The sequence below is a fragment of the Syngnathus acus genome, chromosome 16 (assembly GCF_901709675.1).
Source record: "Syngnathus acus chromosome 16, fSynAcu1.2, whole genome shotgun sequence".
In the NCBI taxonomy this organism is placed as follows: domain Eukaryota; kingdom Metazoa; phylum Chordata; class Actinopteri; order Syngnathiformes; family Syngnathidae; genus Syngnathus; species Syngnathus acus.
Window position 1 is genome coordinate 321,734 of NC_051101.1, and position 16,422 is coordinate 338,155.

General features: G+C 46.7%; 1 protein-coding gene across 1 annotated transcript; it reads right to left on the reverse strand.

The window, feature by feature from the left end:
* Positions 1-239: 239 nt before the first annotated feature.
* On the reverse strand, positions 240-2,898 carry LOC119136474 (gonadotropin-releasing hormone II receptor-like). The gene is made up of 3 exons (XM_037275031.1): positions 2,247-2,898; positions 1,494-1,692; positions 240-1,281 (listed from the first exon to the last, which is right to left on the reverse strand). The coding sequence occupies exons 1-3, from the start codon at positions 2,814-2,816 to the stop codon at positions 764-766; spliced, it is 1,287 nt and encodes a 428-aa protein (XP_037130926.1). The 5' UTR covers positions 2,817-2,898; the 3' UTR covers positions 240-763.
* Between the last annotated feature and the right edge of the window lie 13,524 nt (positions 2,899-16,422).

Consider the following 16,422-nt stretch of genomic DNA (forward strand, 5'->3'; position numbering starts at 1 on the left):
AATCTGCAGTCACGAAACACAACATTGCGCAACTCGCTTTACCCTAACAAGCGCAACCGGAGACGGGGAGCAAGATAACATGGGAGCAAGTTAACCTGTAACACAGGTGCTGAAGTGATGGAAACTGTTATTCATAATAACAGTGTTGTATTTAATGAGAATTAATGACAGTAGTTTTTTGGTGAAATATTTTTTTTAATGCTGTTAATAAATGCATTTGTTTTCAAACACCTTTTTTTGAATATCCGTGCTTTACTACCGACTAAAGGCCAAAACTGTTTATGCAATGACCTTTACATGTTTATACATGTTTACACGTTTATATTACTTAACACAAACACTACATCCATCTACTCTTGGTTCGGCCCCCCGGTCAAAATTTAGTCCCCAATTCGGCCCGCAAGTCAAAAGGTTTTCCACCCCTGGTCTAGTTTGTCAGGCTAACCACTTCCACTAACTAATCCATTCTGAGTATAGTGGTGCGGACGCGCAATAGCAAACAAATAAATACAAATAAAGGGTGCTGGCCGGCACAGACAGTTGCACACAAGTCACTACAATTACCACAAGAAAAATTACTTTTCTGGAGTAAAAAGAAAAGCCTTTTTTTCCTGGAGTAGATGAATGGCATTTGAGCTCATTTCAGTCAGATGAGATGAATATTATATCTGCGTGTTGTGGCGAGGTCACAGAGCCGAGCCCGGTATATTAAGGCACGGCACAAATGATGTTCATATTGATGGATGATTTATGATTGCGCCACCTAGAGGACACTTGCTGGAAGGAAATCGCCAGGCGTATTCCCATCGTTCATTTTGTCACGTACAGGCTTCTTTGCGGATGTGTTCACGCTTGGCGATTTTCGGCAAATTGTCGGTAAAAGGCTAAGACCCATTCCTTCCTGTTGGGCATGGGGACTCGGCAGCCTTACTCGTCCTTCTGACTCATTCCGGGCACGGGGGACGGGGAACCCAAAATCGGTGGTGGCCGGTCCCCGCCGGTTGGGGCAGCAGCAAGCGGCCAGGTCAGCCCGGAAGGAGGGTGTGTAGAAGCCGTAGATGAGTGGGTCGCAGCAAGTGTTGAGGTTCCCGAAGAGGAAGAGGCCGTGGTGGATGTACTCGGGCGTGAAGTGGACCACTTCGGGCTGGAACCAGTACCATACTCCCAGCAGGTAATACGGCGTCCAGCACACTATGAACGAGAGCACGATGACCACGGTCATCTTCAGAGTCTTCATCCTGGCCTTGGAGATGCCGTCGCTGCTGCTACGACGCAGTTGGCCTGAGGACACACGGTCAGGTGCTGCATTTAAAAGCCATCCTTCTTGGCACTTGAAGCTAACCTTCTGCCATGTCGCTTGTCATGTTCTGCCCTTCACCCACTACTGTATACGTACATCGCCCCCCCCCAACAACAACAAAATCTCGAAGAAGCAAAATGAAAATTGGATGGCGGGCGCATTTCACGGGAGCTGGACGTATTGTTCGGCTTACCTTTATTCCTCAGGTGCGTGTTGTTGATGTGCAGCATAATGCGGCCGTAACAGCAGCTCATCACCAGCAGGGGGAGCGCGTACAAGGTGCTGAAGTGGAACATGTTGTAGAGCGTTTCCTGCCAGTGGACACTGAACGTGGCGTGCGTTGCACACTGCGTAAAGTCGACGCCCGCGTCCACCGTGCCGAACACAAACAGCTACAAGTGATACCAGAGCACGGTGACGTCACCAAAACTTGACACAATGAAAGCGGGACATCACGACATGACGAAAATGAGTCTCGAGTGTTGCTAGCTTTCTGCAGGGAGCCTCTTAGCATTGTGAGCATTGTGAGCATTCCTCGTGGCGTTAGCCCGAGCTAGCAGCAGGTGGTCCTCATCATTAAATTTCCGAAACATTCCAGACGGGATTTACCGCTCACTGCTGCGGCCTCCGCTGAGCACAAACACTCGGATGGGCAACCTTCCACGCAAGTTGCCAATCTTATCGTCCACCATTTTAATGACAATCTAGCGTCTTCCATGTTAACTGCTCTTAAAAATTAATTGTTTCACCAACGTCGCTATCCGTGGGTCACGATCGCCCATAGATTACCCAACAACACCGGCGACCCAATTCCCGTTCGTCCGCTACATGAACCGCAACGTTTTCACTTCATGAGAGTGGCGCCGCCGGCGGTGCGCACAACCACTCATGGCCATTGTAGTGCCAAAGCAACCCCTCACGGCCATCGTGACGCCAAAGCACGCACCTGTGGTCCGGCGAGCAACAGGCTGAGGCTCCAGGCCAGCACCAACATGCGTCTGTTCCTGCGCCGGGCGCTCAGAACGCGCAGAGGTCGCACAATGGCGCAATGGCGGTCCAGGCCGATGACAACCAGCGCCGAAGCCGAGGCGTACATGGCCAACAACTTCAGGAAGCTGAGCAACTTGCACAAGGCGTCGCCCCCGTACCACTGCACCGTGGCATTCCACGCTGCGTCAAGGGGCATCACCACAAAGGTCATCATCAGATCGGCTGACGCCAGGCTGACCATGAGCGGTCGCAGGCGAGAGGCTGAATGACGTCGGTTGCGCCCGCCCCACACGCTGGCCATCAGTGTCAGGTTGCCAGCGGCTGCTACGGCAAACAGTAGCGCCGTGGCCCCCACGCGGAAGCGAGCCGCCGCCCCAAACGTGGGAGCCTCCCACCGGGTCGCATTGGCGGTGGGCCATTCCGATAGTGACCACTGACCAGACATCCTCGTAGTCAGCGCCGCTGCACTGCTGAGGTTGGAAGTGGACGGAGGGCAGGAGAGAGAAAGAGAGAAGCCCAATCCCATTCCTTTCTCTTAACCCCAAATCTTTGTCTCGCCCCTTCCCCTAACTCTTCTTTGGCGTGATGGAGAACAAATGGTATTTGGATTGAGAGTCTCTCTCTCTCTCTCTCTCTCTCTCTCTCTCTCTCTCTCTCTCTCTCTCTCTCTCTCTCTCTCTCTCTCTTTCTCTCTCTCTCTCTCTCTCTCTCATCTCCAGAGTCTCCCTAGCAGTTGGACAAAGACAACAACAATCCATGTTTTTACTGCTGATTAATATAAAAAACGGTGTATGTAATTTGGTGTAATAAAATGTAACCTTGGCTGCCAGTGTTGATAATTGGTTCCCAAAGTAGTAAGGAAAGAACGTAAAACGACTTTATAATGGATCAAAACTTCATATTGCACAAATCTGATTTCTCAAGCCACTCATGAAAGGTCATTTTTTATTAAAAATAGAATATGATTAAACATCGGAATTTACTTTTAAAAAAAAAACTAGTAACAATCATAGTGTTTGCACAAGTCAATCAGCAGCTAAAAGACAAGAAGCTGCTGCTGAGTATGCAGCCACACAAGCTGTACTACAGATAATGTCTGAACAAGAACAACAACAAGAGAGAATGTTACCACTTGAAACTGAAAATAATCTGATAGTTGCAGCAGAAGAAGCAGACGCAAAAGCCCGTCTTCTGCAAGCCAAAAAGGAAGATGCAGAAGGTAAGACAGAGAAAGAGAACCGTGAGGCGCTCTCATAAAGAAACAGCAAGAGGAGCATGCTGCAAGGCAGAAGTCGGTTGATGGCTTAAAAAGAGAACTAACACGTTTAGAAGAGCTAAAACGGCTACATGCAGCTAAGACAAGACTTCAAGGCAGAGTTCAACCCAACCTAAGGATTCAAGGGCTTAAACGCTGAAGGGCCTAAACAGAAGCAAGTAGTTAAGTATGAGCCCCCTGTGTATAACACCCAACTTTCAAATGTTCATCTTTTGTCTACCTATTGCACAACTTCCCCCTTACCAAAAATTCAAAATTTTCAATTTTGAAATTCACGCCAAATTTTCCCAAATTTTGTTTTTTCCTTCTAATTTCTACATTTTTCAACTAATTCAACCTGTTACAACTTTAAACATCATTCTATAGCAGGGGTCACCAACACGGTGCCAGCGGGCACCAGGTCGCCCGTGAGGACAGCATGAGTCGCCCGCAGAACTGTTCTAAAATTAGCTCAAATAGCGGCATATTTATTTATTTTACAGTCAAACCTCGGTTTTCGAACGTCCCGGTTCTCGAAATAATTGGAATTCGAACAAAAAATTCGAGATTTTTTTGCTTCGGTTGTCGAACAAAATTCGGAGGTCGAACCTCGCGAGATGAGCCGGGAGGACCCGAGAAAACCCGACCGCGCGGCCCGGATGCCGACTGACTCCGTTGTTATTGTATTTTCGTTACTTTGAGGATTGTATTAACCCCTAATCATGCCTCCAAAGAAAGCAAGTGGGAGCAGTAAAGCCATCCTAAAACACAAAGACGGATTTGGAAAGTACATCAGGACTTTAAAAGTATTTTGTAAATTTTTGCGACGGCTCTCACAATAATGCGACCAGCACGGTGCAGTTGCGCGGTCGGCGACGCGCTACGGTTGCGCGTTCGGCGGTGCGCTGCACTTGCGCGATCGGACCAAATTAAGCTCCCTGCGCACTGAGGTCCACTTAAAATTTTTAAAGTACATCAGGACTTTAAAAATATTTTCTAAATTATAGCGACTGCTCTGTCACAATAATGCGACCAGCGCGGGGCAGTTGCACGGTCGGCGACGCGCTACTGTTGCGCGTTCGGCGGTGCGCTGCAGTTGCGCGATCGGACAAATATGCGCAAATGAAATAATACTTAAAAAAGGCGGGTTTTTTTTGTCTTGAAACGGATTAAAAAAAAAATCCATTATTTGTAAATTGAAAAACAGATTCGGAATTCGACCAATTCGCTTCTCGAACCGCCTTCTGGAACGGATTGGTCAAAAACCAAGGTTTGACTGTATTTTTGCTATTCTTGTTAAAACCACACTTACATGTGAACTGGAAATGACAATAATAACACATAGTGAAAGCCAAATTGAGCAAATTGGCTATTTCAGAAGTGTGTGTCAAACTGGTAGCCCTTTGCCTTCAGTACCCAGGAAGTAGCCCTCGGTTTAAGAAAGGTTGGTGACCCCTGTTCTATAGAATACCCCAAATATTTATTCAGCTTCTTCGCCTTCACATGCAATTTCTCCAGAAATTGCATTTTCTAGTTAGAACTACTCTTTACACATATATATAGTAAATTAACTTAAAATGCAAAAATGAAGATGAAATGGTGAGCTGCAGGCAGTAAGAAAAGCTCATTCAGCAATACAACTTCTGTACAGTATTTATACAACTTACAGCTGGTTTAGGGTTTAATATTTCGTATTTGATGGATTTGATTTTGTCGTCTATATTTGGTCTATGCAAAGACGCGTCTAAATCTGGTTACAATAATAACCTCACTTCACACGGATCAATGGATGACGTCATATGATGGCGCCGCGGATGGCAGCCACGGTGAGTCGCTCTGTTTCTTTGTCTTATTTTGTGTGTTTTCTGTGTCCTCTGCTGTCCATCCCGGATCACTTTTACCAGAGAAGCGCTGTTAAACATCGGACAGTCTTCTTCTGGTATTTTCTCTCCTGTTCTCTCCGATTCAGACTGTTTGTCGGAGATTCTAGCCGAAGCGGCGGTGCTATACAAGCTAGCGCGACGACGGCGGCGCGGAAAACGAGCCGGAGCACTCGTAAGGCTGAGGCAGAGAGGGTTCCGTTCTGCCCTACCGTCAATTCATCTGGCGAATGTCCGCTCCCTGGCGAACAAAATGGACGAACTGCTGCTCCTCACTTCAAGGAACACGGACTTCAGCAGATCCGCCGCGCTGTGCTTTGTGGAAACGTGGCTCAGCGAACGAACCCCCCACCACGCCGTGGAGCTAGCGGGGTTTCGGCTAACTCGAGCAGATCGCAGCGCGGAGCTCTCCGGAAAATCAAAGGGAGGTGGTCTCTGTTTCTACATTAATGAACGTTGGTGTACTGATGTCACGGTGTTGAAAGAGTTTTGCAGCCCTCTCCTAGAAACACTTTTCATAAACTGCCGGCCGTTCTATTCACCACGGGAGTTCTGCTCGATCGTCATGGCGGCTGTTTACATTCCACCACACGCGCGTGCGAGTGAGGCCACGCAGATGCTGGCTGACCAGGTAACAGACATGGAGAAACTTCTACCAAATTCACTAATCATTGTTCTGGGTGATCTTAACAGGGCGAACCTCGCACACGAACTCCCCAGATACAGACAGCACGTAACGTGTCCCACCAGAGGGGCACAGACTCTGGACCACTGCTACACCGTGATCAAGGATGCATACCACTCTGCGGCTCGTGCAGCTTTAGGACTCTCGGACCACTGTCTAGTTCAGGGGTGGGCAAACTACGGCCCGCGGGCCACATCCGGCCCACGGGACCGTTTAATCCGGCCCGCCAACCCTGAATTAATTGTATTATTAAACTTTTTTTTTTTGTCATTTTGCCTGCAATGACTGCGTTTCCCCAGTAGATGGGGAACCGCTCGCCTGCGCATTTACTACCGGAAGCCGTGTCAGAAAGCTCGGTGCACACTCACAAGTGCGTGTACGTACGTACTCAGTAGTACGGACATGGCGCACTCGCGCTCTATTTGTATCAGTCCCGAATTTAGAGCGTGGGCTGTGACGACAGCATTCTTGTAATTCGCTCGCTGAGCTTTCAGATACAGTTTTACGCTAAAGCCACCCACAAACCTTCCCCTGGAATCCTTCCATTAAAATGAGTGGCCCGAAGAAAAGAAGTGAGTGCCGAATGTTAAAAGAGTGGCCAATTTGGCTCGACGTACGCGACGTGACGTTCAGCCACATCAACCCGTCACAGATCGAGGTAAACGGATCTCTCCTAAGAATTGCCACAACAAATTTTACTCCAGACTATGATGCACTAGCAAAAAAGGGAGACCAACAACACTGTTCCCACTGAAAATGAAGGGGAGGCTCTCAAGTTTGTTGTAAAAAAATGCATTTTGAATATGATTTGTACACATAGCAGGGATTGAAACTAGCGACCATTCTCATTTTCAAACAATGCAGGATGCTCAAGGACATTGATGCACCACCTGTTTGCGACTAATCTTAACCTGTAAAGTTCTTAAGGCTTACTTTAAGGAAGTGTTTCCCGTTTCCTCACCTCTGTTACCAGGTGTTTGTGAGTTAAAACTCTGCTCTGATGTTCAGATACCCCTCACCGTGTTGCCGTTTTGATTACTTTATTTGGATGTATGCTTTCACCGATTCTTCAAGATGATATATTTGGTCAGAATGTTTGCTGTTTGATGTGATCTCATAAGATAAACATTTTTCATTAATCTGACCTGCAGGCACTGAAGTGATGGAGACTGTTATTCATAATAATAGTGTCGTATTTTATGAGAATCACTGATAGCAGTTTTTTAGTGATTTTTTTTTTAATGCTGTTAATAAATGCATTTGTTTTCAAAAAACTTGTTTGGAATATCCATGCTTTATTACCTACTAAAGGCCAAAATCTTTTATGCAATGACCTTTACAGGTCGCTTATATTACTTCACACAAACACTACGTCCATCTGCTCCTGGTTCGGCCCTCCGCTCCAAATTTAGAACCCAGTTCGGCCCGCGAGTCAAAAAGTTTGCCCACCCCTGGTCTAGTTCATCTGATCCCGGCCCACAGGCAGAAACTAAAAACATCTAAGCCTGTGGTGAGGACTGTGAGGAACTGGACAGTGGAGTCAAGGCAGGACCTCCAAGCGTGCTTTGACTGCACCGATTGGGGAGTTTTCGAAGCTGCAACTTCAGACTTGCATGAACTCATTGACACTGTCACATCATACATCAGTTTTTGTGAGGATCTGTGTGTGCAGACGAAGACCTTCTACACGTACAACAACGACAAACCTTGGTTTACACCGAACCTCAGGAGGCTGCGCAAAGTCAAGGAGGAGGCCTACAGGAGCGGCGACCGCGACCTGTTCAAGCAGACCAGAAACACACTGAACCGAGAGGTCAGGAAAGCCAGGAGGTGTTACGGGGAGAACCTGAAGAGACACCTCTCTGCCAATCACTCCATTGCGCGGCGGAATGCGTCGCAGATTGGTGAACAGTACCAACAAAGAAATTTTGAGGTTGAAAAAACGACACTTACACATACCTCGTAATAAAGACAACAATCTATGCTTTGCTCTCTCACTAACCTATCTGTTAAATGACACACTAACAACAAAACAGGCCACAAGACAGGCACGGCTTTTACATGAGAGTGTGGGGTTGAATTGTCAAACACCTGTGAGTCTGGGCGATGTCTGTAAATTTGAAAAAGTCCTCAAGCGGAAAATAACTGTAATGTACCGAAAAGAGGACTGCCGCCCCAAGACTTTTTTCGACACACATTATCCCAAAACAGACGAAGACACTTTATTTGTCTTACACCTCGAGGGTCATTACTACGGCGTGAAAGCTATAGAGGCATTCGTCGGTCACGCGTTCTTTTGCAGACATTGCTACAAGGGGCACGAGAACTGGCATCAGCACCATTGTGAAGGACATTGTAACATTTGTCTCGACCCGCGTTGTAAACAACGGCGATTTAAACATGTTATCTGCCCCGATTGTAAACAAAACTTGCCGTAATGAGGAATGCTTTGCCAAACATAAAGAGTTTCGAGCGACGAGTCGTGTGAGCAACTGCAGCTCATACAAAAAATGCTTGCATTGTGGTCTCCAATATTATATGAAAGCTGATGGTATACTTCATATCAGCCAATGTACGATGAGCTCAAAAACATGAATAAAGACATCATTTTTATCAAGGGACTGCCTGAATCTTTTGATGACGAGAAGTTGTTCCCGCCACAGCAGCAGCATCTATTGATTCTGGATGACATCATCTTCCAAGCTTCGGATAATCCAGAAGTGGTTCGAATATTCACCCAATATAGACATCATAAAAATTTAAGCATTATAATGCTCACACAGAATGTATTCCATCAGGGGAAATTCAGCCGTACTATTAGTTTAAACAGTAATGATTTGATTCTGTTCAAAACCCCCCGCGATAAATTGCAAGTGAATGTTTTGGCGAATCAAATTTCTCCCAACAACCGGAAGTTTTTCCTGGAGTGTTTTGAGGATGCTACAAGGGAGCTGCACGGGTATTTAGTGATAGATTTGACACCTTCGTGCCCAGAACAATATAGACTACGTACAGGTGTACTACATAACCAGTGGCCTGGAGTTTATATCCCCAAACAATAAAACGATGACGAAGCTTTTAAAAACAAATGCTCCGTTACTCAAGTCTTTGTTTACATCCAAACCGGCCAAACGTAAGCATTTACTCCTCAGAGGTCCTACTAGTTTAGTGAAAGCATTGTGTGAGATTGCTCTAAATCTTCTAAAAGGACATGTGCCCCTAAAATCAAAACTCTACAAGAAACTTAAAAAGCAAAAGAAAGATATCCGCTTTTTGGCTGATAAGAAAAATACTCTGAAGAAGAAAAGAGCTGAGTTAGTTCAGAAAGGTGGTTTCATATTGCCTTTACTAGCCGCATTCGCACCTGTTCTGGGAAGCGTCGTTAGTGGTTTTATGAACAAATAATAAAATGAGTTTGAAAACGGCGCAGAAAATGTACCTGGTCTCCCCTTATCAGCTCGAGAGGCTAAACCGGCCAGCCCCGACCATTCGCGATACACCCGAGTATTCTTTGGATGAAGAGATGAAACAGGTTTTGGAGAATAAAAATTTAAATCAATCTGAAAAGATCAAAATTTATCAAGCCCTGATGCAGCGTTACATAGGGTTGGTCAAACAAAAAGACTCCGAGCAAATTCCTATTACGATTCGCAACGAAGGGAACGAGGCGGGTGAAAGAAAGACGACAGAAAAGGCGACAGATGAAGATTGGGGGGATATTTTGGACGTGATTGGTCCACGTTACCGCCGCAACGCCACCCATGTGCTGAAAAGATTATCGGCAGAAGATGTAAGCTGGACGCCGCGAAGTCACTATATTTTTAGAGGAAAAACTGTCAAAGGCTCACATATGAGCGATTTGATAAAACATTTAATCGTGAGTGGAAAAAAGCTAACCGGTCAACCGATAGGTTGGACCGAATTTCTGCGTACATTAGCACAGCTAAATCTACCTGAATCAAGCGTCTCCAATCCCTTGGCTCGTGCTGATTTCAAACGTTTGAAATACGCTAGGGATGAAGATGAGAATGTTTCTCACGCAAAAGATGTAAGCGTGATAAATAAAAGGAAAAGAAAGAAGACATCGCCGGTAGTAAAATGGGTTAGTTATTAAACGTTAGATACACTAATGTTGTTACTGAAAAAAAAGCGCATGACTCTGTAACTCTCTTTAACAATGTTTATTGAATAAAAGAGATTTTTATAAAACATTAACACGGTTTCAGACAATGACATTCTTTAAATTTATGCAATGAACACGATGTTTGTCCGCCGCACATCCGATCTGGCCTTCGACATTTTTTGACAAACTCGCTAATCATTGCGTCGTTATTCAGAGGATCAAGACTATAATGCGTCATCACTTCATGGTAGGTCAGACCCCACCCTCGTTGGGCTAGATAATACACACAGTGCTGACCACAGGTGTCTGTCAACTCGTGTTGCAGTTGGCCGTTCTGGTATTCCACCCGATTAGAATGCTTCTTCAGAAATCTGTATATACTTGACGGGTAATACGGACTGTTCGGTGGCAGACCAAAAGGGTCAAAGAATGTGGCCGAACCATCCGATTCTAAAGTTAAAGCGAGCCAATGCTCGCCGGGGAGGTGCCTCGGATGCGTGTTTACAATATAGTGTCTAGGGGGGGTGTCTTTGACGTCAGCTAACTCGTCTGATACGAAAACACCTCCAAACAATGCTCTTTGCATCCGAGTCATAATCAAGTCCAATTCACGACCGTTCATAGCGTTAATAATAGTCCATCAATACTTCCCTCTTGGCATTAATCTCAATAAGGGAATCATAAACCGCGTATACAATAAGCGTGGCTGTGTGGGGGAGGGGCGTATGGAAGCGTAGGTCTAATCTTAAAACGCCGTTATTTACGGGTGACAAAGCTCCTGAGTCATCCGCCTGACTTAAATTGAAGACAAAAAGTGAGTAGCCTTGACTAAAATCCTGTTGATCGATACAAAGAGGTAAATCTTTCAAAAAACGCCCTGTCGCTGTGTATAGATTATGAAATTCGCGTGTACATAACCCAGTTTCGAAATTGGGCTGAAAAGCTTTTGCAGGTATTTGTCGACCTTCATGGCTAAGAGCCAAGTACTCTATGTTATGATGCAAAAAATTAAACGGGTTTAAATCTCTCCGTCCCATGAAGCTGTTATGATTCACCATAGCTAATACAATTTGTTTAAGGATATGTCCGAGGAAGAGGTTGTCTTGGTGACAAATCCGTGAGTTTTGAGGTATGGAGAATGTCTTCATATTGACTCTGCTTAATGGGTACAATGCGTTACCTTTCTGTAAAGCGGCGGCGTGTCCTATCGCTACGGCTGGTGAGACTGTTACTTTTTTTGCTCCTAGTATCTTGAGACACGAATCGCTGTCTGGAGCGCTCATGAGACAAAAATCATCAGGAGCTCTAGTTAACTTCAGGCGCAGATCTACATTTTTCAATAGATGGCGTTCAGAAAAGAAAATATCTCCATGAAGCGGATTTTTTTTTTTGACGGCTGCGTGTGGACCAAGGCGGAAGTAATCTGGGGAGAGGACGCTGGCGCTGATTGTTCGCCGCTTCTCCACCAGAATTAGTTTAGTTTTAGTGTTTTTATTTATTTATTTTTTAGCCATTATTAAAGTTTAGTTTTTAGCTTCTAGTTTTAGTGTGCAGTGCGCCTGGACCGCGGCGAACCGCGGCGAACCTCCACAGAGCCGGCTGCCTACTACGGCGCGCCCACCCACCCCACCCCACCACCCCCCGCCAAGGCATCCTGGCTAGCCTAGCCAATGGCTAACACTCAAGTTCAGTGTTCTCCAACCGGCACTATGTTAACTTACTCCATCCCCCGCTTGCTGGAGCTGAGTAATCACACCATTGCAGGGTGTGTCTCAGTCATCAAACAACTCGGACTTCTCCGCAGACCACGTTACTTCCACAGAAGCACCCGTCGTAACTTTGTTTTCTCCCAACCCGTCCATAACACTGTACCATTCATCTGCTCCTGCTCCGCCCGACACCCCGTCGCATGTACAACACGTCATCAGATACCTGGCGCACTTGGATCTTATTGTAGCAACCATGCGGGGCTGCAGTACTCCAGGTGGCCTGGAAAACATGGTGCGGACTTCACTCCTACACGGAGCAGACTCCGAGACAAGACGGACACCGGGTTGCCGGGAAAGCACGGAGTGTTAATTTCTCCAGCACGGGACGGACACCAACACGGAGTGGATTTCACTCCAACACAGAGTGGACTGCACTGCATGTGGCACAGAAAACGTGGAGTGGATTTCTCTCTACTTCGCCCCCTACCTAAACACAGCCCCACAGCCACAATCAAAATGGATCTCCTCAACATCCAAGCACTCACCCGTAAATCATCATTTATTCACGACCTCATCCTGGACAAAGGCTTAGACATAATGTGCCTGACTGAAACCTGGCAACCACCCGATGTCTATCAATCCCTCAATGAAGCCTGTCCCTCTGGTTATAAATACATAACTAAACCTCGCAGCACTGGCCGTGGCGGTGGCCTGGCTGTACTCCACCGTCTTGATCTAGAGCTGTCCCCCCTCCCTCTACCTGATCACTCCTCATTCGAATCCCTTGCATTCAAATGTAAACCTCCATATCCTATCACAGTTTTACTTATTTACCTCCCTCCTAAACCAAACTCCTCTTTCATTCCAGAACTACACGATCTACTCACTACCCTCTGTACCTCCACTTCCTCTAATCTAATCATATTAGGTGATGTTAACATCCATGTCGACACCCCCTCCCGCCCCCCTGCCTCTGACCTGTTGCAACTATTGGACTGTTTACACCTCACCCAACATGTAAATGTCCCCACACATGACAAAGGGCATACACTTGACCTTGTCATCTCCTCATCGGCCATAAGCAACCTGCAAGTTCATGAGGTCGGTGTGTCTGACCACAAACTTATTCAAATGGAACTTCCTTTCCCACACCCCCACTCCAAACCCAAGCGGCAAATCTCATTCAGAAATTTCAAAAACATCAACCAAGACACTATAGCACAGGACCTCCAGCTTCTCTCCTCTGCAACCTTTACATCAGTCAGCAAGGCAGTGGACCATTACAATAACTCTTTGGCCAAACTTCTAAGTATCCACGCCCCCCAAAAAACTAAAACAGTCACCTTTTCACGCTCAGCCCCCTGGTACACCAGTGAGCTGCGTCTGATGAAGTCAACTGGACGCATCCTGGAGCGTCGTCTTAAAGCCTCAGGACTGACCGTGCACAAACAGGCCTACAAAGAACATCAGAAGGCCTACTCAAAAGCCCTTGGGACTGCACGTGCCCAGTTCTATTCCAATATCATAAACAATACCCCTGGAAATTCAAAACAGCTCTTTTCAACCATCAACCACTTTCTCAAACCCCAACCCACCACTCCAACAGAATCCTCAGAGGTAGTGTCCAATAACTTTATGACCTTCTTTACGGCTAAGGTTGACAACATCCGCACCCAGCTCCTCTCCTCTTCTTGCCCCACCACTTCACCTCCTCCCCCCTTCCTTCCACCCGGGACAGTCCAGCCTCTCCGCTGCTTCTCCTCTATCTTGCAGTCGGAGGTAGAAGACATCATCAAAAAGATGAAACCCTCCACATGTGCCCTGGACCCTTTCCCCACAGCCCTCATTAAACAACAAACCTCAGCCATTAGTCCCCTAATAACCAATGTCATCAACCTCTCACTCCAGTCTGGCTCTGTACCCCCTGCATTGAAGACTGCCATTATTACCCCCCTGCTCAAAAAACCCTCACTTGACCCGGACAACCTTGTCAACTACAGACCAATATCTAACCTCCCGTTCCTCTCCAAGGTTCTGGAAAAAGTGGTAGCTGCCCAACTTCACACTCATCTCACCCGCAATAACATCGCTGAGAAATTTCAATCCGGGTTTCGCTCTGGCCACAGCACTGAAACAGCACTTGTTAGGGTCACCAACGACCTTCTCATGGCTGCCGATGCAGGCTCCCCGTCACTTCTCATCCTGTTGGATCTGTCCGCTGCATTTGACATTGTCCACCACAATATCCTCCTTAACCAACTTCACTCCACTGGATTCTCTGGCACTGCTCTAACCTGGCTTCAGTCCTACCTCTTGAACCGGACCGAGTACGTTTCCCTGGGGGGGGAAAAGTCCGACACTCACACTGTCACCTCCGGTGTCCCCCAGGGATCTGTACTCGGTCCTACCCTCTTCACTCTCTACATACTACCCCTCGGCAATATAATCAGGAAGTTCGGCATCTCATATCATTGTTATGCGGACGACACCCAGCTATACCTCAAACTTGACCCCCCGCCCTCCATAACCCAGCCTTCTCCATCTCCCTCATCCATCCTCTCCCTGTGTCTGGAGGAGATAAAGGCGTGGATGAATCTCAGCTTCCTGCAAGTTAACAATGACAAAACCCAAGCCATGTTAATTGGCACTCCCCATCAGATCCATACCTGCCCAATAACAAGCATCTTATTCGCCGGTCTCACTATTCCCCTCTCAGCCACTGTCACCAACCTGGGTGTGAAACTGGACCCTCAACTCAACCTTGAGTCACACATAAAACACATCTGCAAAACCTCCTTCTTCCACCTCAGAAATATTTCCAAACTCCGCCCCACACTTACCCTGACGGATGCTGAGAAACTTGTCCACGCCTTTGTCTCCTCAAGGCTAGACTATTGTAACGCACTCCTCATCGGGATCCCTAGCAAGAGCCTCCAGAGGCTTCAGTACATTCAAAACAGCGCTGCTAGGATCCTGATGAGGGTGCGGAAAAGCAATCACATCACACCCATCCTCCGTTCTCTGCACTGGCTCCCCATCAAATTCCGAATTGATTATAAGATCGCCCTCCTCACTCACCATTGTATCCTCGGACATGCTCCCCCATACCTCAAAGAACTCCTTGCCCCAAAACCTGCCACCCGAAGCCTCCGCTCATCCAATTCACACCTTCTCCACGTTCCGAAAAACAAGCTGCGCACCATGGGCGACCGGGCCTTCTGCCATACAGCCCCTACACTGTGGAACTCCCTCCCCGACCACCTAAGAGCACCCCAATCCACTGACTCTTTCAAAACTGGACTTAAAACTCACCTCTTTACCTTAGCATTTCCGTAATTTCTCTCATATCTTGGTTGTCGTCCAGTTGTTTTAAACTTGTCCTTGTTTTGTTTTCTTGTTTTTTATCTGCCATGTAGCACTTTGAGATTCCCCCGAATGTAAAGTGCGTTATAAATATAATTTATTATTATTATTATTATTATTATTACCCGTTAGGTGGAATTCACGTGACCCTGCTATCTGCTGCGTGCGTCTAACTAAACCCTCGTTGGCCCCCGCCCCTTCGAATGCGATAGAATCCATACGGCCTCTTGTATCCTTAGCGAACATTCCTGCTGTGAATTGTGACTCCAAACAATCGTTTGAAAAGTTTAACAATAACTCAATGATGGACCGATAGGCGTGTGTGGCGCTAGATTGTGAGATTAGCCGCCCGCCCAGCGAAACATCTAATTGACTAAAAATTGTGTTTATCGGGAAATTCACAATGCCGACTTGCTCTTGCGGCGGTAAATTAGTTCCATCTCTACGTGTTACTTTTAAACGCAGGTGTAGTAATGTGTCGGATAAATCTAAATATTTTGAGCCGTCCCCGGGTATAAAAAATTTGATTGGCCCTTGGTCCACAATGGCGGATAAAGGGAGAAATTCCACATAAGAACTGTCTTCGATGGAGAGTTGCGTCAAGGGACAAGAAAACAGATCAAGACTTGATAAAACGCACTCTTGCGATTTAAAATGTAGAAGGGCCATTTTAAGAGAAAATATCTGTCCTCCGTCTCCTCTGCCTTTTCTTGACAACTGATCTGAGATCGGCCGAGCGCCTTTTTCTTTTAACGCTCTTTTTTCTCCGCCCACCAGGGTGCAGCTGATGAAGCTGCAAGTCCGGAACCTTCTTGAGTGGTTTCGGGTTTCTGGTGAATCCTCTCTATGACCTGCCCTGCTACATCGGTTGCTATGTTTTTAGCAGCGGCTTGAAGGTGTGGCTTCGCCAAGTTAAAGCCGTTTTTGAACATCGGCACCACGAAGCCCAAGAGTTTTGCAAAAATAGAGCCCAGACCGCGCCTATATTGAACGGGGCTTCCTTGGAACCCCGGAAATGACCCCCCTACTTGTGTTTCGACAAAACGATACAGGTCGGGATGCGTGGTTGACGTCACCATTATTTTTATTATTTCGATCTAAAATGCAGAATGAGAAT